Here is a 22,053-nt window from a genome sequence, read left to right as displayed (position 1 = left end):
GGTTCAGTGTCAGCTTTGTGCCACTTAATTTCACATGTTGCGCCATTCAGTTCTCACGGGTGGGCAAACTGCGGAGGTTTTAGGAGAAATGACTTATTTACAGTTGAGTAGAGAGTGGGCAGCTGTGCCAGGACTGCAGCCCGGGTCTGTGAGACCCCAGCCCTCCTCCCCCTGTGTCACGTCTGCTTGTGCCGTGCCCTTCCTCGCACACAGTCCTTCCCTCGGTGCCTGTGAACTCTGCCTAGAACGCTGGTCTACAGCTTCTTTAAGAACGTTCACGTTCCCCTGTCTGAATGGTAATTAGTTACCAGCACCTCACAGCCAGAAAAGACTCCCTGGAGGTTGGCATTTTTTCAGCAAAGTTAGAAATCTCAGGTCGATGGAGTATCGAGTTTGCATGAAGCCTTGTGCTTGCCAGCTCCTAGACCTAGACTTCAGAGGTCGGCCTGTGACCTTCTTGGAGGGTCCATTCTCTCCAGGTAGCAGGTGAACTCACTGAGGCTCCATTGTCCTAGCTGTGCTGCGGCGGTGGCGTAGCTGTGGGACTGAGAGATTAGGTAGAAAAAGATGAGGAGTGTTACGTTACTGTGTTTTGATCTTTCCCCTCACACCCAGGTCTCTGCCAGGCTTTTTTGAGCCAGCAGAGGGCATCTTTAACCCTCAGGCTTGGGCACCATACATGCTGAAGGGTTGATTATCAACGATCATGTTGTCTAGGGAGAGTGCTCTAAAATCATCTAGTCCAGCCTTGTAAGTTTATAATCGAGAGATTCAAGGCCTCAAGTTACTAGGGCTGCAAATAGAGAGGAATGCAAATTTGTTAGCTAACCTTTTGTTCTCCTAATGTTTATTTTTAGGTCAATCAGACATTTACAAGAAGCGTCAGCAACAGATGGAAAAGGCAAGTTCCTTTTGGTGCTGGACAGCGTTCCCTAAAGCCACGTGCCTGGGCACTGCTGCGGGTGGAGCAGGAAGGCTGCTGCTCGAGGGAGAGCCCTAGGGGCTTTGTAAGAGCAGCCCCGGGTTGTTTGGTGGTGAGGCAGGTGGGGAGCATTACCGAGAGCAGTTGTGTAAGGCCCGGAGGTGACTGCTTATCTCCACTCGTGAGTGTGATCGTCACCTTCTCAGAACTGAGTCGGGAGGAGAAAATGTTGTCTTGGAAGGACCAGGTAACACTTCGCTGTGAGAACAGGAGGTATTATGGATTGGGAATGGCTATGTGTAAAGCATCCCTTCCTGCTGATTTAACACGCTTTCAAAGTAATTGTGTCAGTGTTCATTTAAAAGAGACTCATGCCAGAAAGAACCTCTGAAACGCTCTGATTTTTAAATGGTTGTGCCATTATGACCCTTTTGCATCTTCTTGATTTTCAAACCATGCCTCCTAAGTCTGAAAAGAGACCACAGAGAAAATGTTTTGCGTTTCTGCGCTTATTTGAATATGTCCGCGACTACAGACTGCCGTGGGCCACGCGGGGATTTCAGGCCACAGCTGGTTGAGGAGGCATGCTCTCTCAAAGGTCCCGTCTGCCGCTGGGTCCATGAAATCCCACACCCAGTGCTGGTAGTAATGTTCTTTAAGGCAGATTATTCATTTGTTCTTGTTAAATAAACTTTTGTTGCCGACCTGTTTTCTGATTGTAAAAGTAATGTAGGTTCATTGTGGAACTTTTGGAAAATAGTAGGTATAATCTTCCTTCACATTTGCTATACAGTTAATATCACATGATTTTCTTTAAATTGAATTAACCTGACTTCAAGCCTTCATACCAGTGTCAGGCACGACCCCGGCGTTCTTATTGAGAGCACAGTACTCGCTGGGGTATCTCCAGTTTGGGGCCCACAGTAGTTCCTGTCGGGATTCCTGCTGTCTGGGTCCGTGAAGCACTCTTGCTGTGAGAAGCCTGGTGTGTGAGGGTCATGCCAGGCTGGGAGCCCCGGTACTCAAATTCCAGGCTCCCAAGGTGCCCCCAGCTTCCCAGGTGGCCGTAAGGCCCCACTTTCAGAATGTGCCAACTCTCTTTCTAGTCCCAGGAAATAGCTTTTTTTTTTTTCTCTCTCTCTCTTCCTTCAAAGGCCCTGGATTCCCTTCTCCCTCTGGAATGTGCCCTCTGGGATAGATTCTTTTTTTTTTTTTTTTTTTTTTTTGTGGTATGCGGGCCTACCTGTGCTGTGGCCTCTCCCGTCGATAGATTCTTTTTTTAAAAAATTTATTTATTATTTATTTTTGGCCGTGTTGGGTCTTCGTTGCCGCGCACGGGCTTTCTCTGGTTGCGGCGAGCGGGGGCTGCTCTTCGTTGAGGTGTGCGGGCTCCTCATTGCTGTGGCTTCTCTTATTGTGGAGCACGGGCTCTAGGCGCTGTGGCTTCAGTAGCTGTGGCACGTGGGCTTCAGTAGTTCTGGCTCATGGGCCCTAGAGCACAGGCTCAGTAGTTGTGGCGCACGAGCTTAGTTGCTCCACGGCATGTGGGATCTTCCCGGACCAGGGCTCGAACCCATGTCCCCTGCATTGGCAGGCGGATTCTTAACCACTGTGCCACCAGGGAAGTCCTGGGGTAGAGTCTTTTCAGTGAGTTTAAGCTGGAACGTGGTCTGCAGAAATCTTTTGCTTTTAGCCTGGCTTTCTGCGTCACGGATCTCAGAGAGCCGTTCTGCCTTCTTGGAGTGGGGTTAAGGAAAGCTGCAAAAAATAAACCATAAATTAGAATCTTGATAAAGCACACTGCCACAAACAGAAAGTAAGAACCCACCTTCTGGGAACTTATTGTTTGGGCATATTCTTGCCCTTTTTTTTTTTTTCTCCTTCTTCTATGCATGTTATATAAAAAGTTGGTTTTATTATTTCTGTAACTTAATGAATAGGTCTTTCTCTTATTTTAATATATTGAAATGAGACATTTTAACTTTTTCATCTTTTTACACTTTAGTAGTTCTGGGTTCATTTTACTGACTGTTTGACTGAAAATGTCTAAAAATCCCAAGGGTAATGTTTTCCAGTTGATAAGTTTTATCTGTACTTTTCTTTTTTTTTATTAATTAATTAATTTATTTGGCTGCGTCAGGTCTTTGTTGCGGCGCATGGGTTTCTCTCTAGTTGTGGTGTGTGGGCTCCAGAGCACGCAGGCTCAGTAGTTGCGGCGTGCAGACTTAGTTGTCCCACGGTAGTTGCGGCACATGGGCTCTCTAGTTGTGGCGTGTGGGCTCAGTAGTCGCGGTGTGCGGGCTTTGTTGCCCCGCAGCATGTGAGATCTTAGTTCCCCGACCAGGGATCGAACCCGCGTACCCTGCATTGGAAGATGGATTCTTAACCACTGGACCACCAGAGAAGTCCTATCTGTACTTTTCTTCTTGGCTTCATCCTTACACCTTTGTGAATTCCTCTATTCCTTCCTCACCACTCCCTTCTCCCCTTCTCCATTGTTCTGATCCTCTGACACCTCTCTGCCTTCTCCACTTTGCCTTTAGAGGGCTTGGGGGCGACTGTGGTAGTTAACTGTCTCTGGGACCATTTATTCCATGAGACATTGATTGTTGGCTGAGGGTCTTAGTAAAGTGTCCTGCCTGCGGTGGACAACACAGCAAGTGAAGCCCAAGATGGGGCGGGGGGGTCACAGTTGTCCCCCAGCATCTGTAGTAAAGAGAAACTTTATGGAACAGGAACGCTTTTGTCATCCCCTGGGGCATACAAGGCAGTTTCTTGTTTTTTCCACCAGGTGACAGCATGGGACCTCTTCAGCAGAGAGCGAATATGAAAACCGGAAGTCATGCAGGCACACCAGGGCTTTCGTTCCACCATTCTCGGGGACATACCATTAAGAAAGCACCCATTTCTCGTCAGCAGATATCACAAGCCCTTTGAAAGAGGGACAGAGTTGATTAGAATAGGGGTGTCTTCTTGATTCGTGTTCTTTCACTGGCCTGATTTCGGCTGTGGGGTGCTTTTGAGCTAATCCACAAATGCATATTTCACTTTGAACTTTGAAGAATGGTTATGCTTGTGACCCTTCCAGAAACAGGGCGGCCATGTCCCCACAGTTGACATCTCCCCTGCGGAGAGCTCGGGGACAGCACGCTGTGCTGGCACACCGTCCTGGGGCGTGGCTGCTGAGTGGCCGTGCCCTGCCCGGCTTCCCCAGGACAGAGGTGAGGCATCCCGGGAGAGCTCGAGTGAGCGCACCGCCCGCCGCCTGCTGGTTCGGCAATGTCGCGGTTGACCCCCTCTGCTCCTCAGTTGGCCCTGCCTGAGATCTAGCCCATCCTGCAGGCAGCTGACAGAGCAAAGGCCGGGGGCAATAAAGTCTCCTCCGGCATTTGGAAGCTTTTGGCTGGATGGAGCCTGACACTTTGGTTCCTATTCTTAGTCTCATTATTCCGCTGACTCATTACATGACCTGGACCGCGACTTGGGCTTAAGAATGTCAGTTTAAGTGCGGTCTAGGCTGACTGATTGCAAGTGGGGGAAAGGCTCTTTGTAGTTGTTCTCCCTGCACTTGGGATTCATATTGCTTTCTTTTCTTTTCTTTTTTTCTTTTTTCTTTTTTGATGGGTAAGAAGTGGATTTATTTAGAGAAAAACACACTCCACAGAGTGTGGTCCATCTCAGAAGGCGAGAGCGGCACCAGGGTATGGGGTTGTCAGTTCTTATAGGAGCGGGGAATTTCATAGGTAATGAGTGGGGGGAGTGCTCCAGCTGTTTGCGGGCATGTTGCTTTCCAAGAATGTGGGTTTGGATTTGTTTACTTCTTTGTGTCTAGATTCCTTTTGACGGAAGCTGAGAAAGTATAAAGGAAAACATAGAGGGTGAAGCTGCCCACTGTCCTTAAGTCATGTCTTTGTCTCTTCTGTCACACGTGGTGGCTTCTCTCAGGTGCTCTGTCATTTAGTGTCACTGCCGTGGCACATCCTGTGAGAGGAGGCTTCGTTGAGTCTTCACAGGCACGCCCAGTTCTGCTGCGCTGTGTTTTGCCTTCCAGGAGTCACTGGCTGTTTCTGCCTTTGCGCCTGCACGCTTGTTCCCTTCTCTTTCTCCAGTGTCATTACCTCAGAGGGCTGGATTGGGGAGACACACCACACATCTACGTAACAATCTCTGCTTCTGAGTGTCTTCTTGTTTCCCCTTTTGTTTCTGAGGAAATTTCAGGGGAAGCCTTCTTCGGAATCTTAGCTTTCACGTGAGCTTCAAAAGCACTTAAACAAATGGTGATTGGCTGGTTGAAGAGGTTATGGAGGAAAGGCTTCGTTCCCAGCTGCCGCTATGTTCTGAAGGTAGCTGTGGCCTTGAGAGGGCAGCCGTTCTCAAGAGGGTCCTTGGGATCAGAACTTTTTTCATAATAAGGCTTTATCAGCCTTCTTTGCTGTTGATGTTTGCACTGATGGTGCAAAAGCAGAGGTGGGTAAAACAGCTGGCGCCTTAGCATGATTCAGGACGGTGGCACCAAACTGTTAGTGGCCACCGCATTCTTCATTGCCATCTACTTCCTGGGGGTGAAAAAGGCTCACTTCACTTAAGAATGACCTTGATGAATTAGGAGAAAGTACTAATGTTACTGAGTGTCAGCCTTCGAATATATGTCTTTTACCATTCTTTGTGGAATGGGAAGTACCCAGGAAGCACTTCTGCATCGTACCGGGGTGTGGTGGTCATCTTGAGGAAAAGCATGTGTGCGGTTGTTTGAGTTGTGAGCCGAACTAGCTGCTTTCTCTCGGGACACTGTGTTTATTTGAAAGAATGATGACAGTCGAACTATGTTTACTCAGACCCGGGCTTTTGACAGACATTTTCCTGAAAATGAACGAAGTGAATGTGTCACTTCAGAAAAACAATTAAAAGTATTTGTTGTCAGCGATCTAATTTTCACTTGAAAGCACAGATTTTAATTTAGGAAAACTTTTACTCTACCACTGTGAGCTCGATGGCTTCCCAGTTCTTAACAGACATCTGATGTGAGCAGGGGTGATATTAAACAAATGTGACTTTAAAAATATTTTATGATAAAAGTTTCCATATTTCAGAGATCTGCTTAACTCAGTGAAACAATATTTTCTACCTGATCAGTGCACGTTACACAGTCATGCATGAATAAAAGATCCATTCAGAGTGTAAGATGGACCAGTGGATTTTACTGTGACAGAGTGCAAAAGTTCATTGCTACAGGGACTTCCCTGGTGGTGGAGCGGTTAAGAATCCGCCTGCCAGTGCAGGGGACGTGGGTCCCATCCCTGTTCCGCGAAGATCCCACATGCCGCGGAGCGACTAAGCCCGTGTGCCACAACAACCGAGCCTGTGCTCTGGAGCCTGCGAGCCACAACTGCTGAAGCCCACGCGCCGCAACTGCTGAGCCCACGTGCCGCAACTACTGAGCCCGTGTGCTGTAGCTACTGAAGCCTGTGCACCTAGAGCCCATGCTCCACAGCAAGAGAGGCCACTGCAGTGAGAAGCCCGCGACCCCGCTCACCACAGCTAGCGAAAGCCCGTGTGCAGCAACGAAGACCCAACGCAGCCAAAAATTAAAAAAAAAAATTTTTTTAATTAAAAAACACCAGTAATCTAAAAAAGAAAAGAAAGTTCGTTGCTACGGTTTCAGATTCCCTACCTCACCTATCTTTAAGAAGCTACCATTTGTCAAGCTTTAATGCAGAATCAAAGACGACTGACTGTTCACAGTTCTCTGGGAAGACCGACATCTGATTAGGCCCTATTTTCTTCATAGACTTCGACCAAAACACTCCCTCACTCCAGATTTGAAGGCAGAAGCAAGTACAAGAATCCACTTGTGTTCTATTAAGCCAGACGTTAAAGGAATTTACAAAAATGGAAAACAGTTTCACTCTTCTCATGAAATTTTTTTGAAAGTTATTTTTTAATAAGGAAAACATTGTTTATATTAACATGTAATGGATTATTTATTTTTGTGACTTTTAAATGAATTATTAAATGTTTTTGGAATTTGTTTCAATTTCTAATATGGTAAGTGTTGGTAGACTCTACCCACATTAACAAAAGCTCTTTGTGGTCCTCAGTAATTTTTTAAAAGTGTGAAGGGGTCCTGAGACTGAAAGTTTGAGAAACGTGTGTTAGGGACAAGGCTTCTTGAGTCTGGTGGTCACGGTGACCGTGAGGGGGCGTGAAAGCCTGCCTGGCTCTCTTCCCCTGTGCCTGCTGAGCCCGCTTCAGACTCTATGACTATTTAAGATGTCTGTTCATTCTGGGCAACTCACGGGGGGAAAAAATGTTTTATTTGGATGTATTCGTATAAATAGGCCTAATGAAAAACCCACTGATGATGAGAAAGGAAGAGAAATACCCTCTGTCTGTTTTTATAGATGAAGTCTTATCGGAACACAGCTGTGCGGTGTGTACGCCTGTGGTTTGTGGCTGCTTTTGCGCTGAGGAGGCAGAGTTGAGGGGCTGTGGCAGAGATCCCCGGCCCACGAGGCCGAGACGCCTGCTCTCCAGGCCTGTAGAGAAACAGTTTGCCGGCTCCTGGCTGTTGTAGACATTTAAGAGATACCACTTTAAAAACTGTACCTGCAGTGTAGTGCTGTTGACTGACTTCACTCTATACTGAGCACTTTGAAAACTATTAAGCTCACGTAGATGTAAGAAATCACTGCTTTTAAGTATTTGCCGAACTCCAACTGAGTCCTTCATCTGTGAGGCAGTGGTAACAATGCCTCTTCCCTCGTAGAGGATGTTGTGAGGATTACATGAGATGAAGCATGAGGGGTGCCCGGGCAGGTGCCTGGTGCATGGTTACCGCTCAGTAAATGTGACCACCAGCACTATTGTTCTTTTCATTGTCACAGTTCCGAGACCACCCAGGGAAGATCACTGGGGAGAAAAGGGGCCACCTGCCTTCTTGCCAGCCTGTTTGGTTACCCATTGGTGTAAAGAGGAAAGGTGAAAGTCTAGGGAAGGTGTGGTGCTTCCTCTAGATCGGGTGCGTTTGCTCTTTTGCTGCTGCGTCAGAGAACTGACTTGTTAAGTATATGAGAACCTGGGTTCTCGCTGCCTCGTGGGCACTTGTTCTGTTCTCATCAGTAAAAAGCACTTGCCAAAATCCAGAGTCATGGCTGTTCTCCTGGGAGTGAGTCGGGGGAAGAGGAGTCCACAAGAGGTCAGCCTTGCAGGGGCTCCTGAAGCAGGCGGACCTGCTCCGCCCTGCCCCCAGTCCCTGCCCTTCCCGCGCTCCCTGGGAGGCTTTTCAAAACCCTTGTAGCCAGGCCCAGTTGCAGAAGAGCCAGGGGCAGCCTGGGCACCTGTCCTTAAACAAAGCTCTGCCCACGATTCTGGTGCTCACCCGGTTCAGAGCCGTGGCCGTAAAAAAACTCTAACCCACCTTAAAGACATTCTCCTCTAAAGGAGACTGATGCCCAGGGAAGGAAGTGGCAGGCCAGGCTAGGGCACACTGAGTTACGATGGTGCAGCGACCAGAATTCAGGTCTCCTGGCTCCTGTCCGAGGTATTTCTCCTCTCATCTTGCTCATTCTTTTACCGTGTTTGCTGCTCTTCGTGGTGGGGTCAGAAATAGCCAGCCCAGACTTGGTGGGCCTTCGCTCCCGTGGGAGACCAGCCCTGCCGTGGTCCAGTGCTCTGCAGGCTGTCAGCGCTCTTAACTGCGGGGAAAGCTGTTTTGGAAGAAAAGCAAGGGGAGGCTTGGGATTCCAGGCTGTGACGTGCTGCGTCACTGCCCATGCGGCGCGCTGGGGAGGCTGCACCCTCGGAGCTGGCTCCTGCTCTGCTCAGGGTGCTGCCTCAGCACGTGCACGTGGCAGCCCTGCTTCCAGCAGAGCCCAGGGCCACCACTTGTTCCCCTTTCACTTACTAGAGCCTGGACTCCTGCCAGATGTGGCAGCCACCGCAACGCATTTGGTATCGGAAAACTATAAACAGTTGACCCTTGAACGGCGCAGGGCTCGGGGCAGTCGAACCCTCTGCGCAGTCGGAAATCGATGAGTATAACTTACAGTCACCGCTGTTCTTCTGTACCTGCATTCCACAAACCACGGGTCCCCTAGTACTGTAGTATTTACCGTTGGGGAAAAAATTCCACGTAAGAGTGGACCTGAGCAGTTCAAATCCGTGGTGTTCAAGGATCAGCTGTAATCCTAATACAGTCCTAAGGCTGTAACATCGGACGTTCATCCAGTGCTTGCTGTGTGCTGTTTGTCTCCCATGTACGGTGTCAGTCAGTCCCTCCAACCAACCCTAGTGGTAGGTGGTGTTATTCTTGTTTTACAGATGCAGGAACTGAGGCCCAGAGAAGTTAGGTGAATTATCTGAGGTCACACAGCTAGTAAGCAGCACAGTTGGAATTAGAACCCAAGATGTTCAGATGTGCAGGGCCTCCGCTGTTACTCACAACAGTAAGTGAGCTTGCTTCCTGCCTTCACAGCCTTGGCTGTGACTGGGACACCCATGTGGGACCCGGGAGCCTGATTCCATGAGCAGCAGACTTGCAAACAGATGTCTTGTGACTGGAAATGATGTCCGTCGTGACTGTTGGGTTTCGGGATCAACCCTGAGCTCTGCGTACCGTGGCTGCATTTCTTAAGAGTCAACGCTGGTTGTTCCCAAGGTCCGTTTATCCATTCTAGCACGTGTCCTGGGATGGCACAGCATCGGTGCCCGTGCTGACGTTTCCTCGTGTTGCCTGGACGTGCGTGTGCAGGCTCATTTTTCGAGTGCTTCCTGGCCTGCGTGACTTCTCGGAGTGTCTGACAGGCAGCCGTGGTGGTGCAGCTCGCAGGGGGATGGGAGAGGCAGTGCCTCCCCCCGCTTCCTCTGACCCCATGGAGACCTGCGGTGACCGGACCCCTCTGCTTCCTCTTAGTCAGCGCTCCCTGTGCCCCTGATTTGCTTTCCTGTGATGGCGGGGGGCTCAGACCTCACCTGAAGAATCCTCTGGTACCCTCAACTTCATCCCACCCCTCCCCCAGCCACTAAGACAGGATCCACCTTGTTCCCTGGCCGGCCACTGCTCTGCCCTGACAGACAGATCCCTCGCCACTTCTTAGAGGAACCTCTACAAATTCAAGGTTTTTGACCTCAGTGGGGCTCTCATTCTTCTTCTTCTTCTTTTTTTTTTTTTTTTTTTTTTGTGGCCGCACTGCACAGCCTGTGGGATCTTAGTTCCCCGACCAGGGATTGAGCCCGGGCCCTCGGCAGTGAAAGCGCCGAGTCCTAACCACTGGACCGCCAGGGAAGTCCCTGGACTCTTATTCTTGACTCTTGCATCTTCTCCAGAGAGATTATTCCAAAATGTAGAGGTGATTCAGGCTTTGCCCTGCTTGAGACGCTTCAGAGGCTCCCTGGGGCCTTGGCACCAACGAGGAGTGCAGCTCGTGGTCTGCGTCTGACTCAGTTTTGGGCTTTGGCCTCAGCCCGGCCGGGTCCCTAGCCTCTCCGCAGTCCAGCCGCGCTGAGCTGCTTTCTCTGCACCGAGACGTGATACCAGCATCTCCAGACCTTGGTATCTGCTCTTGCCAAACGTTCTCTCCGCTCGGCCTCTCCACGCTCGTTCCCTCCTGAGCCCCCGTCAGGCCTCTGCCTGGACACCACCTCCTTTGGGAATCCTGTCCTTCCTCCCTATCCCCTTAGTCTGAGTTGGGAGCCCTTCATTGGGCGTGGCCACGGCAACCATGCATAACCCAGCACGGCCCCGTGAAATCCAGGAATAGAAACATGCCGCTTCTCTCTGTTGGGCTGATGTTCCTTGTTGAAGCAAAGGCAGGAGATTCATTTGCCAGGATTTATTTCAGCAAGCAAAATTCAGAAGAGACTTGTAAAGCATTTTCAGTGTGTAAGTGGTCTGATTGTTGGTGCTGTTCTCTGTCCGTTATTCACAGAGAAGAGGATTGAACGTCCAAATTCAAGACCAATTTGCTTGTTCGGAAGGGGCCCAGTTCTCGTAGGCCACCTGGTTTTATGGGGCAGAGTGCAGTCGTTGACTGCCGCCAGTGTGAGCAGAGACTCCCATGCAAAGAGGAGCACAGAAGGAACGCTGGTTCATGCAAACGTGAAATTTTGAAAGTTTGAAATCCGACCCTTCTCAGTTTTAACATCTTGACCTTGTGAAGCCTCTCCTGTCCCCCAGGCGGGGAGGAGAACCTGACCCCACACCCGCACCGCCCAGTACTCTGTGCGCTTAGCATTGTGAGTGGATGGCCAGTGATCCAGTGCCTCTCCTTCCCTAAGGGATGGCAGCCACCCCTGGGGCAGGCGCCGTGGTCACTGCTGCATGCCGGGGCCTGGCCCAGAGTCAGAGTAGATGAAGAAGGACCGAGAACCAGAGAGATTTAATTTAAAAAATAGCAAGACCGCCAGAGGGGTTGCTAGATAAGAAAGCTTTTGCTGATCTGCCTACTTCATTTAGCTTCTTCACGTGTTACTTGAGTGCATGAGTCCATCGCAGCTCTATAGATGTGGGTGTTATAGCCTCTCAATTTGGGGAGTTAGAATTTCTCAGATTTTCGGAACCTTCTCTCATTGACACACTCAGTTTCTCAGAGCGGATTCTTGCAGATACTGTTAGTTGATAATCACCTTGAAGATTTATTCAGGATTCCAGGAATCCTAAGCTTGACTGCCCCCCGACTACTCATGAGCCAGAGGAGGGAGACAGAAGGAAACCACTCCTTCACCACCCACAGTTCCATTCCTAAAGGGAACCAGTAATTAAATGTTATTAAGCAAAATTAATTTGCCGCCTGCAGGGAGGTTTATGATGAATGAAAGGATTGCTAATCGGGGAGGGAGCCAGGCTATCCTCTGTGGTCATCAATATTTCATGGCCATTGGCGGTGGCAGGAAGTTAGCTGTCCTGGCTCCCTGACCTTGAGCAATCTTGAAGGTAGGGCAAAGCTGGGGAGGTTGTATTTAAAGGGCTCAGTTACAAGACACTTAGTGAAAACCTAAGTGAAATTTGCAAGACGCACCCATGGGTTAATTGAATTTACACCCTCAGTTAGCTGGAGGCTCCCCTGGATGGGGCTCAGGGACCCACCTGGGACTGGTCCTATTGGGGGTGCAGCCCTGTAGCCACAGTGGCAGAGCTGAAATGTTTGATGATGGCTTGCGGGGGGCGGGGGGCGGGGGAAGAGTCCTGATTTGTAGTGTCTGCCGATTTCTGTGGTGTCACTGTATGCTCAGCATGGCTGTTTAAAGCTTCTGAACGTGGAGTGGGGAGGTGCACTGGTTTACTGGAGTTGGGAGTCCCAGCATGTTGCCGCCACACCTCCCAAATTCTTCCTGGTGACTGGGGGAGACCCTGCCGAGCTGCATTTCCAGAAATACAGATGTGCGCCCCCCGCCTGGGGTGGCACTCAGGTGCATTGGGCCCGGCCTCTTGACTGAGGGGGAACCCGAACGTGATGGGCTTTAAGAATGAGAAAAGAAATAGCCTCTCATTTTGTTCTTTTCTTCTCCCCAGCTGCCATTAACTTGGCAAAGCTGAAACTTTTCAGACATTACTACGTCTTGGTGAGTAAAAAATTCCTAAATTTGTAAATAAGGTCAATTCATGGAGTAGAGCTAATGAACTTCCAAAGCACTGGTAAAAGCACAGGAAGTGTGCTACCTGGAGCTGTGTGTGGGCTTCGTTTTACAAAACCAAATAGTGGCCGTGGACATGGGAAATTAAATATCTGAGTTACTTCTTCTTTTTTTTTTTTTTTTTTTTTTTTTTTTGTGGTTTGGGGCCTCCCTCTGCTGCGGCCTCTCCCGTTGCGGAGCACAGGCTCCGGGGCGCGAACCCGGTTCCCCTGCATCGGCAGGCGGACGCGCAACCACTGCGCCACCAGGGAAGCCCTGAGTTACTTCTTCTTAAATTTTAGTTTTAAATTTGGCTTTAAATACTCAGAAAAGTAATACATGCTTGATATTTTTAAAATGCAGGATTATAGGAACACAGCAAAAGCCCTTTATGACCCCGACCTTCTATACCTCTTCCTCTTTTCTTCCTCCTCCCCCAGGTATTATGGTTAACAGTTCAGTGGTTATTTCTCTAGATTCTTTTCTAGGCATATGCCATGCATAGCTGTTCCTTTGACTTGCCTTTTTAAAAATTCATGTACAAAAATGGGATCATATCTACAAACAGGACTGGAATGAACATGAAAAATCCATATAAACGTAGCACCAAAGGCAGGACTTACTATAAGTTATTAGAGTCATAATTTCCTGGACTATATAAGGTATAGATTTCTTCTAGAATTTGCTTCTGTACTCTTAAACGAAAGCTTCTGAGTCATCTTCATCTGTGGTTTTGGCATTGACTGTCACTTTGCACAGTCCCCTGCAAGCCTGTCCGCCCTGGGTGCGGTCCCAGTGAGCTGTCCACTCTCGAGGGGTCAGCGTGTTGAATCCTTTTCACATCCTCTCTTACTAGAACGCTTAGGATTATTGGTACTTCCTCTGAGCGTGGACCTCGAACATTTACAGCATCTGCTGAAGAGACTAAAAATCAGTATTTTCCCTGTGTGGCTTTATTTTGCTGTTACTGCTGGAAAATATTTCTCAAATCCTGGGAATAAAAAACTGTTACCCTCTGGGGCTTGAAATCAGTGGGTTATGTATGAGAATTAGGCGACGAAGGGGTTACTCAGGAATTAAGAGCAACTACAGCCAAGTGTCCTCCCAATGGGTGTGACTGTCATCAGTCAGTATCTTGGTCACCTAGAGAAAAAGAAGAAATCCTTTCTGGTGTAACTAGCAGAGCATCTGTCTCTCTGCCATGTTTATTAATTAGCACTGTAAGTGTCAAATAATCTTCAGGTAGTTCTGTTTTCTCTTTTGTAGTTAATTTGTGAAAGCAGGTCATTGGAAGAAGGTGGTGCCATAATTTCTATGTTGATTTTATTTCTTGTTTTCTTTGCCCCTCATATAGATCGTATGTTATATATACTTCACCAGGATTATTGCATTTCTCCTCAAACTTGCTGTTCCGTTCCAGTGGAAGTGGCTCTACCAGGTATGCTGCTCACAGGGGACAGTGCCAGAGAATTTGTGTCTGAGGGTGAAGTCTTAGGGTGTAACTTAAGATTGTTACTAATTTATTTGGCAGTGGCCACTAAGACCTTTTGTCTCTTCCGGTCTGCAATTAAGATGATATGTTTGTCCAGGAAAGCTGCTGGATTACATGAGAAATCTGGAAGTAATTGCATTATTGATTTTAGTTTTCAATTTAAAAAGTTTTTGCAGAGAAAAGCCTCAGGCCGAGAAAGACTTGCCCTGTATAATTAAAACCTAGAGGAAATCAGTTATAGGGCTTAGAATAGCTTGGAATCCAGACCTCCCTTTTTCTTGCCCGTTATTACTGTTTCCATAATAAAGTGTCTTTGCAATATACTAGAACTAGCTTAACTACTAGGGTAGCCACCATATGATTTCGAGACTTTTTTCTGGAGGCTCTCACTTGGTGCTTTTGACACTGTAGGAAAATGTATGTAGGTAATGAGCTCTTAAAAGATGCCAATGAAGACACTTAAAGCAAGGAGTCTCAAGTGTCATCTCTGGGCAGAACGCTCCTAGCTAAGGCTTCAGCAAATCCTCTAAGGAAAATGCTCCCCAGCGGTCAGCTCTGGCATTTGAGTGACTGATCGGCGAGTGGTCGGGGGGAGGGGGTCAGTTTGTTTAGTTCCACTGCTTTCTGAAGAACAATATTCTAATCCCTTTATTTGGGGGTGGTTTTAAAATTTGCAGCTCCTGGATGAAATGGCCACGCTGGTGTTCTTTGTTCTAACGGGGTATAAGTTCCGTCCAGCTTCAGATAACCCCTACCTACAACTTTCTCAGGAAGAAGATGACTTGGAAATGGAATCTGTGTAAGAATCTCCTTTCTTCCCTCCCCTCCCTCGCCCCTTACGTAACTAAGAGCAGCGTGGTATGAACTGGAGCAGCTGCTCTCCGCAGTTTGTTGCTCCAGAGGTTGTCCCTCTATTTTTAGCAGAAGGAAATGGACATGCAGGCCCCATGCTCTCGTATTCAGTTTGAAGTACAGTATCTACCAAGCATCGCTTAGTCTTTTCGGGGAAAGTAGAACTTGCCATTCTATTAAGCATCATTGGAGCCAGCTTCCAATAACTTAGTGGCAAGAACCCAAGGATATACTTGGCCAGTTCGAAACTACTGAGGATGGGCCCCCCCCTTCCTGTTGGGCCTGCCATTGGGAGCTTATGTCTAAAAATGTAATCATCCGAGTCATCTGTAAGTCTGCTGATTATCCTCACACGTCCTTTATCATCAGATAACTGAGTAGCTTTTCACAGCTAGCACAATGACTTGACCTATATCTGAGCATTAAAATGGGCTGTTCTGAGTCGGAGGGTAAGTGACACTAGGGTCCTATTTTCTGGGAAAGGGCAACCGTTTTCTAGAAGAGTGAATGGTGATTAAGAATATTTGCTTATTTAAAAAAGGGAAGAATATTTGGTTGTTAACTGATGAACTCTGCTGGGCCAGCTGAGTAGATGAGTTTGATGATTAGCTTGTAGCTGTGTTTCTCCCTTCCTGTCCACTCTTTCGAGAGTGCTGCCTTCAGTGCAGGCGGCCTTTTCACCTTTCCCAGTTCGCAGGCTGAACCTCGGCCCACGGCGGGCTCCGCTGGGCTGGCGGGCAGGTCAGGCAGCGTGGGATGTCCTCAGCTCCTGTGTGGGAACAGTAAATGGAAGCAGAGCCCCAAACAACAGCTCCCTGCGCAGAGGAAGAAGCCCTTTTTTTACAGAGAGTGGAGGGGAAAGCAGGAGAACCGTCAGATGTGCCTTTTTTAGAAGTGGCATAATCTGAGCAAGTGACTGTTGGTTGAAGAGGCACAAGTGACGGTCACCTGAAGTTAAGTGTACATTCAGTTTTTACTGTGACTTGTTCAAGACCACATTTTATGAAATGCCTTGTTTCCTTTATTATTGTTTCTGGAAAGGAAAGTTTTAAAAAATTGTTTAAATATAGAATAGTTTTTTTATTTCTTACTTGTGTTGCTCTTATTTATTTACTTTAACATCTTTATTGGAGTATAATTGCTTTACAATGTTGTGTCAGTTTCTGCTGTATAACAAAGTGAATCAGCCATAGGCATACATATATCCCCATATCCCCTCCCTCTTGCGTCTCCCTCCCACCCTCCCTATCCCACCCCTCTAGGTGGTCACAAAGCACCGAGCTGATCTCCCTGTTATCCTTCCCCTGCCACATTTCCCTTTGGTAACCATAAGTTTGTTGTTGAAGTTTGTGAGTCTGTTTCTGTTTTGTAAATAAGTTCACTTGTATCATTTTTTTTTAAGATTCCACATATAAGTGATATCATATGATATTTGTCTTTCCCTATCTAACTTACTTCACTTAGTATGCTAATCTCTAGGTCCATCCATGTTGCTGCAAATGGCATTATTTCATTCCTTTGTGGCTGAGTAACATTCCATTTATATATGTAGCACATCTTCTTTATCCACTCATCTGTCGATGGACACTTAGGTTGCCTCCATGTCTTGGCTATTGTAAATAATAGTGCTGCAATGAATATTGAGGTGCATGTATCTTTTCAAATTATGATTTTCTCTGGATATGTGCCCAGGAGTGGGATTGCTGGGTCATATGGTAGTTCTAGTTTTAGTTTTTTAAGGAATCTTCATACTGTTCTCCATAGTGTTTGTACCAATTTACATTCCCACCAAAAGTGTAGGAGGGTTCCCTTTTCTCCACACCCCCTCTAGAGTTTATTGTCTGTAGACTTTTTGATGATGGCCATTCTGATTGGTATGAGGTGATACCTCATTGTAGATTTGATTTGCATTTCTCTAATAATTAGTGATGTTGACCATCTGTATGTCTTCTTTGGATAAATGTCTGTTCAGATCTTCTGCACATTTTTTGATTGTGTTGTTTGATTTTTTGATATAGAGCCTCATGAGTTGTTTGTATATTTTGGAGATTAATCCCTTGTCAGTCACTTCATCTGCAAATATTTTCTTCCATTCAGTGGGTTGTCATTTCATTTGTCTTATGGTTTCCTTTGCTGTGCAAAACTTTGAAGTTTAATTAGGTTACATTAGTTTATTTTTGTTTTTATTTGTATTACTCTAGGAGGTGGATCCAAAAAGATATTGCTGTGATTTATGTCAAAAAGTGTTCTCCTATGTTTTCCTCTAAGACTTTTATAGTGTGCAGTCTTAAATTTAGGTCATTAATCCATTTTGAGTTTATTTTTGTGTATGGTGATAGGGAGTGTTCTAATTTCATTCTTTTACATGTAGCTGTCCAGTTTCCCCAGCACCACTTATTGAAGAGGCTGTCTTTTCTCCATTGTATATTCTTGCCTCCTTTATCAAAAATAAGGTGACCGTATGTGCATGAGTTTATCTCTGGGCTTTCTGTCCTGTTCAGTTGATCTATATTTCTGTTTTTGTGCCAGTACCATCTCGTCTTGATTACTGTAGCTTTGTAGTATAGTCTGAAGTCAGGGAGCCTGATTGCTCCTGCTCCATTTTTTGTTCTCAAGATTGCTTTGGCTATTTGGGGTCTTTTGTGTTTCCATACAAATTGTGAAACTTTTTGTTCTATTTCTGTGAAAATTGCCATTGGTAGTTTGATAGGGATTGCATTGAATCTGTAGATTGCTTTGGGTAGTATAGTCATTTTCACAACGTAGATTCTTCCAGTCCAAGAACATGGTATATCGCTCCATCTGTTTGTATAATCTTTCATTTCTTTTTTTTTACGTTTTTTTTTTGAATTTTATTTATTTTTTTATACAGTAGGTTCTTATTAGTCATCCATTTAATACATATTAGTGTATATATATCAATCCCAATCTCCCAATTTAATTTCTTTCATCAGTGTCTTACAGTTTTCTGCATACAGGTCTTTTGTCTCTTTAAGTAGGTTTATTCCTAGGTATTTTATTCTTTTTGTTGCAGTGGTAAATGGGAGTGTTTCCTTAATTTCTCTTTCAGAGTTTTCATCATTAGTGGATAGGAATGCAAGAGATTTTCTGTGTATTAATTTTGTATCCTGCTACCTTACCACATTCATTGATTAGCTCTAGTAGTTTTCTGGTAGCATCTTTAGGATTCTCTATGTATAGTAAACCTTGCCTTGTTCCTGATCTTAGTGGAAATGGTTTCAGTTTTTCACCATTGAGGAAGATGATGGCTGTGGGTTTGTCATATATGGCCTTTATTATGTTGAGGTAAATTCCCTCTATGCCTACTTTCTGGAGGGTTTTTATCATAAATGGGTGTTGAATTTCGTTGAAAGCTGTCTCTGCATCTATTGAGATGATCATGTGGTTTTTCTCCTTCAATTTGTTAATATAGTTTATCACATTGATTTGCCTATATTGAAGAATCCTTGCACTCCAGGGATAAACCCCGCTTGATCATGGTGTATGATCCTTTTGATGTGCTGTTGGATTCTGTTTGCTAGCATTTTGTTGAGGATTTTTGCATCTATGTTCATCAGTGATATTGGCCTGTAGTTTTCTTTTTTTGTGACATCTTTGTCTGGTTTTGGTATAAGGGTGATGGTGGCCTCATAGAATAAGTTTGGGAGTATTCCTCCCTCTGCTATATTTAGGGAGAGTTTGAAAATGATAGGTGTGAGCTCTTCTCTAAATGCTTCATAGAATTCACCTGTGAAGCCATCTGGTCCTGGACTTTTGTTTGCTGTAAGATTTCTAATCAGAGTTTCAATTTAAGTGCTTGTGATTAGTCTGTTTATATTTCATATTTCTTCCTGGTTCAGTCTTGGAAGGTGGTGCTTTTCAAAGAGTTTGTCCATTTCTTCCACGTTGTCCATGTTATTGGCATATAGTTGCTTGTAGTAATCTCTCATGATCCTTTGTATTTCTGCAGTGTCAGTTGTTACTACTTCTTTTTCATTTCTAATTCTGTTGATTTGAGTCTTCTCCCTTTTTTTCTTGATGAGTCTGGCTAACGGTTTATCAGTTTTGTTTATGTTCTCAAAGAGCCAGCTTTTCGTTTTATTGATCTTTGCTATTGTTTCCTTCATTTCTTTTTCATTTATTTCTGATCTGATCTTTATGATTTCTTTCCTCCTGCTAACTTTGGGGATTTCTTGTTCTTCTTTCTCTGATTGCTTTAGGTGTATGGTTTGGTTGTGTATTTGAGATGTTTCTTGTTTCTTGAGGTAGGATTGTATTGCTAACTTCCCGCTTAGAACTGCTTTTGCTGCATCCCATAGGTTTTGGGTAGCCGTGTTCTCATTGTCATTTGTTTCTAGGTATATTTTGATTTTCTCTTTGATTTCTTCAGTGATCTCTTGGTTATTTAGCCTCCATGTGTTTGTATTTTTTAATAGATTTTTTCCTGTAATTGATATCTAGTTTCATAACGTTGTGGTCGGAAAAGCTACTTGATACGATTTCAGTTTTCTTAAATTTACCAAGGCTTGATTTGTGACCCAAGATATGATCTATCCTGCAGAATGTTCCATGAGCACTTGAGAAGAAAGTGTATTCTGTTGTTTTTCGGTGGAATGTCCTATAAATATCAATTAAGTCTATCTTGTTTAACGTATCATTTAAAGCTTGTGTTTCCTTATTTATTTTCATTTTAGATGATCTGTCCATAGGTGAAAGTGGGGTGTTAAAGTTCCCTACTATGATTGTGTTACTGTCGATTTCCCCTTTTATGGCTGTTAGTATTTGCCTTATGTATTGAGGTGCTCCTATGTTGGGTGCATAAATATTTACAATTGTTATATCTTCTTCTTGGATTGATCCCTTGATCATTATGTAGTGTCCTTCTTTGTCTCTTGTCATAGTCTTTATTTTAAAGTCTATTTTGTCTGATATAAGAATTGCTACTCTAGCTTTCTTTTGATTTCCATTTGCATGGAATATCTTTTTCCATCCCCTCACTTTCAGCCTGTATTTGTCCCTAGGTCTGAAGTGGGTCTCTTGTAGACAGCACGTATACGGGTCTTGTTTTTGTCTCTATTCAGCCAGTCTGTGTCTTTTGGTTGGAGCATTTAATCCATTTACATTTAAGGTAATTATCGATATGTATGTTCCTATTACCATTTTCTTAAGTGTTTTGGGTTTGTTATTGTAGGTCTTTTCCTTCTCTTGTGTTTCCTGCCTAGAGAAGTTCCTTTAGCATTTGTTGTAGAGCTGGTTTGGTAGTGCTGAATTCTCTTAGCTTTTGCTTGTCTGTATAGGTTTTAGTTTCTCCACGGAATCTGAATGAGATCCTTGCTCAGTAGAGTAATCTTGGTTGTAGGTTTTTCCCTTTCATCACTTTAGATATGTCCTGCCACTCCCTTCTGGCTTGCAGAGTTTCTCCTGAAAGAGACGTTTTCAACTATAATCTCTTCAAATATTTTCTCAGTCCCTTTTTTTTCTCTTCTTCTGCGACCCCTGTAATTCGAATGTTGGTGCGTTTAGTGTTGTCCCAGAGGTCTCTGAGATTGTCCTCAATTCTCTTCATTCCTTTTTCTTTATTCTACTCTGCGGTAGTTATTTCCACTATTTTATCTTCCAGGTCACTTATCCGTTCTTCTGTCTCGGTTATTCTAATTTCATTTATTGTGTTGCTCATCATTGTTTGTTTGCTCTTTAGTTCTTCTAGGTCCTTGTTAAACGTTTCTTGTATTTTCTCCGTTCTGTTTCCATGATTTTGGATCATCTTTACTATCATTACTCTGAATTCTTTTTCAGGTAGACTGCCTATTTCCTCTTCATTTGTTTGGTCTGGTGGGTTTATACCTTGCTCCTTCATCTGCTGTGTGTTTCTCTGTCTTCTCGTTTTCCTTAACTTATGTGTTTGGGGTCTCTTTTTCGCAGGCTGCAGGTTCGTAGTTCCTGTTGTTTTTGGTGTCTCCTCCCAATGGCTAAGGTTGGTTCAGTGGTTTGTGTAGGCTTCATGGTAGAGGGGACTGGTGCCTGTGTTCTGGTGGATGAGGCTGGATCTTGTCTTTCCGGTGTGCAGGTCCGTGTCCGGTGGTGTGTTTTGGGGTGTCTGTGACCTTATTATGATTTTAGGCAGCCTCTCTGCTAATGGGTGGGGTTGTGTTCCTGTCTTGCTATTTGTTTGACATAGGGTGGCCAGCACCGTAGCTTGCTGGTCGTTCAGTGGAGCTGGGTCTTAGCATTGAGATGGAGATCTCTGGGAGAGCTTTTGCTGTTTGATATTATATGGAGCCAGGAGGTCTCTGATGGACCAATGTCTTGAACTCGGCTCTCCCACCTCACAGGCACAGGCCTGACACCCGGCTGGAGCACCAAGACCCTGTCAGCCACGCGGCCTCTTAATAAATGTTTAAGTGTATAATACAGTGTTGCTAATTATAGCCACAGTGTTTTACAGCATATATATGGAACTTAATCATCTTGCATAACTGCTTTTTAAGACATGCTCCCAGGCTGCCTTAAATCAAGATAGCCATTCCTTCCATTAGGTCTCTCATTTGTGTAAATTGGTTTTCATGCTTCACGTTCATATACAAGTTGTTTAAACTAGTCATTCTAGTTTTCAGAAAAGCTTTCTAGTCAATTCTCCATTTCATTAGGGGCTTTTTCTGAGGTTCTGTCTTTTCTTTTGTTTGGAACATAGTCTTCGATTTCTTCATTTTGCTCGACTCTTTGTTGGTGTCTATGCATTAGATAAACAGCCCCCTCTCCCAATCTTGAAGGAGTGGCCTCATGGAGGAGATGAGCCTCCTCCTTCAACCCTGCCTTGACTCTCGGTTGTCTCTCAAACCTTTGTGATCATCCAAATGGCCTATTTTATTTTTAGTGGCTCCCGGTAGTTGAGGGTTTTCCTAGAACTATCAGTGTCCCGAAGGGAAGGATCTCAGGCAGCACCGAGATTCAGGCAGATTGGAAGCCAGACCCTCAGGCCAGAATAGTTTTTTTAAATTAAAGTTTATTTTGAAGAATTCTGAGTTCAATTTAAATGTCTGCCAATACCTTCCACGGTAAGGTAATATACAGAGACTGTTGTCCTCATCAGATGGCTTAGAGAAATTTCTGGAATATTCACATCCGAAGATTCCTTTTTTAATTTTTTTTTTTTTTTTTTTTTTTTTTTCGGTACGTG

The 22,053-nt window shown here is 45.3% G+C and overlaps 1 protein-coding gene across 1 annotated transcript in view; it reads left to right on the top strand.

The window, feature by feature from the left end:
- Positions 1–22,053, top strand: part of GPR107 (G protein-coupled receptor 107) — a 72,060-nt gene that overhangs the window by 42,435 nt on the left and 7,572 nt on the right. Inside the window, exons 14-17 of the mRNA XM_024126187.2 lie at positions 858–901; positions 12,432–12,481; positions 13,887–13,970; positions 14,702–14,823. Coding sequence (XP_023981955.1) covers positions 858–901; positions 12,432–12,481; positions 13,887–13,970; positions 14,702–14,823 — 300 coding nt within the window. The remainder of the gene's footprint in view (positions 1–857; positions 902–12,431; positions 12,482–13,886; positions 13,971–14,701; positions 14,824–22,053) is intronic.

The sequence above is a fragment of the Physeter macrocephalus genome, chromosome 13 (assembly GCF_002837175.3).
Source record: "Physeter macrocephalus isolate SW-GA chromosome 13, ASM283717v5, whole genome shotgun sequence".
NCBI classification, from domain to species: domain Eukaryota; kingdom Metazoa; phylum Chordata; class Mammalia; order Artiodactyla; family Physeteridae; genus Physeter; species Physeter macrocephalus.
This window is presented reverse-complemented; position numbering and strand designations above follow the sequence as displayed.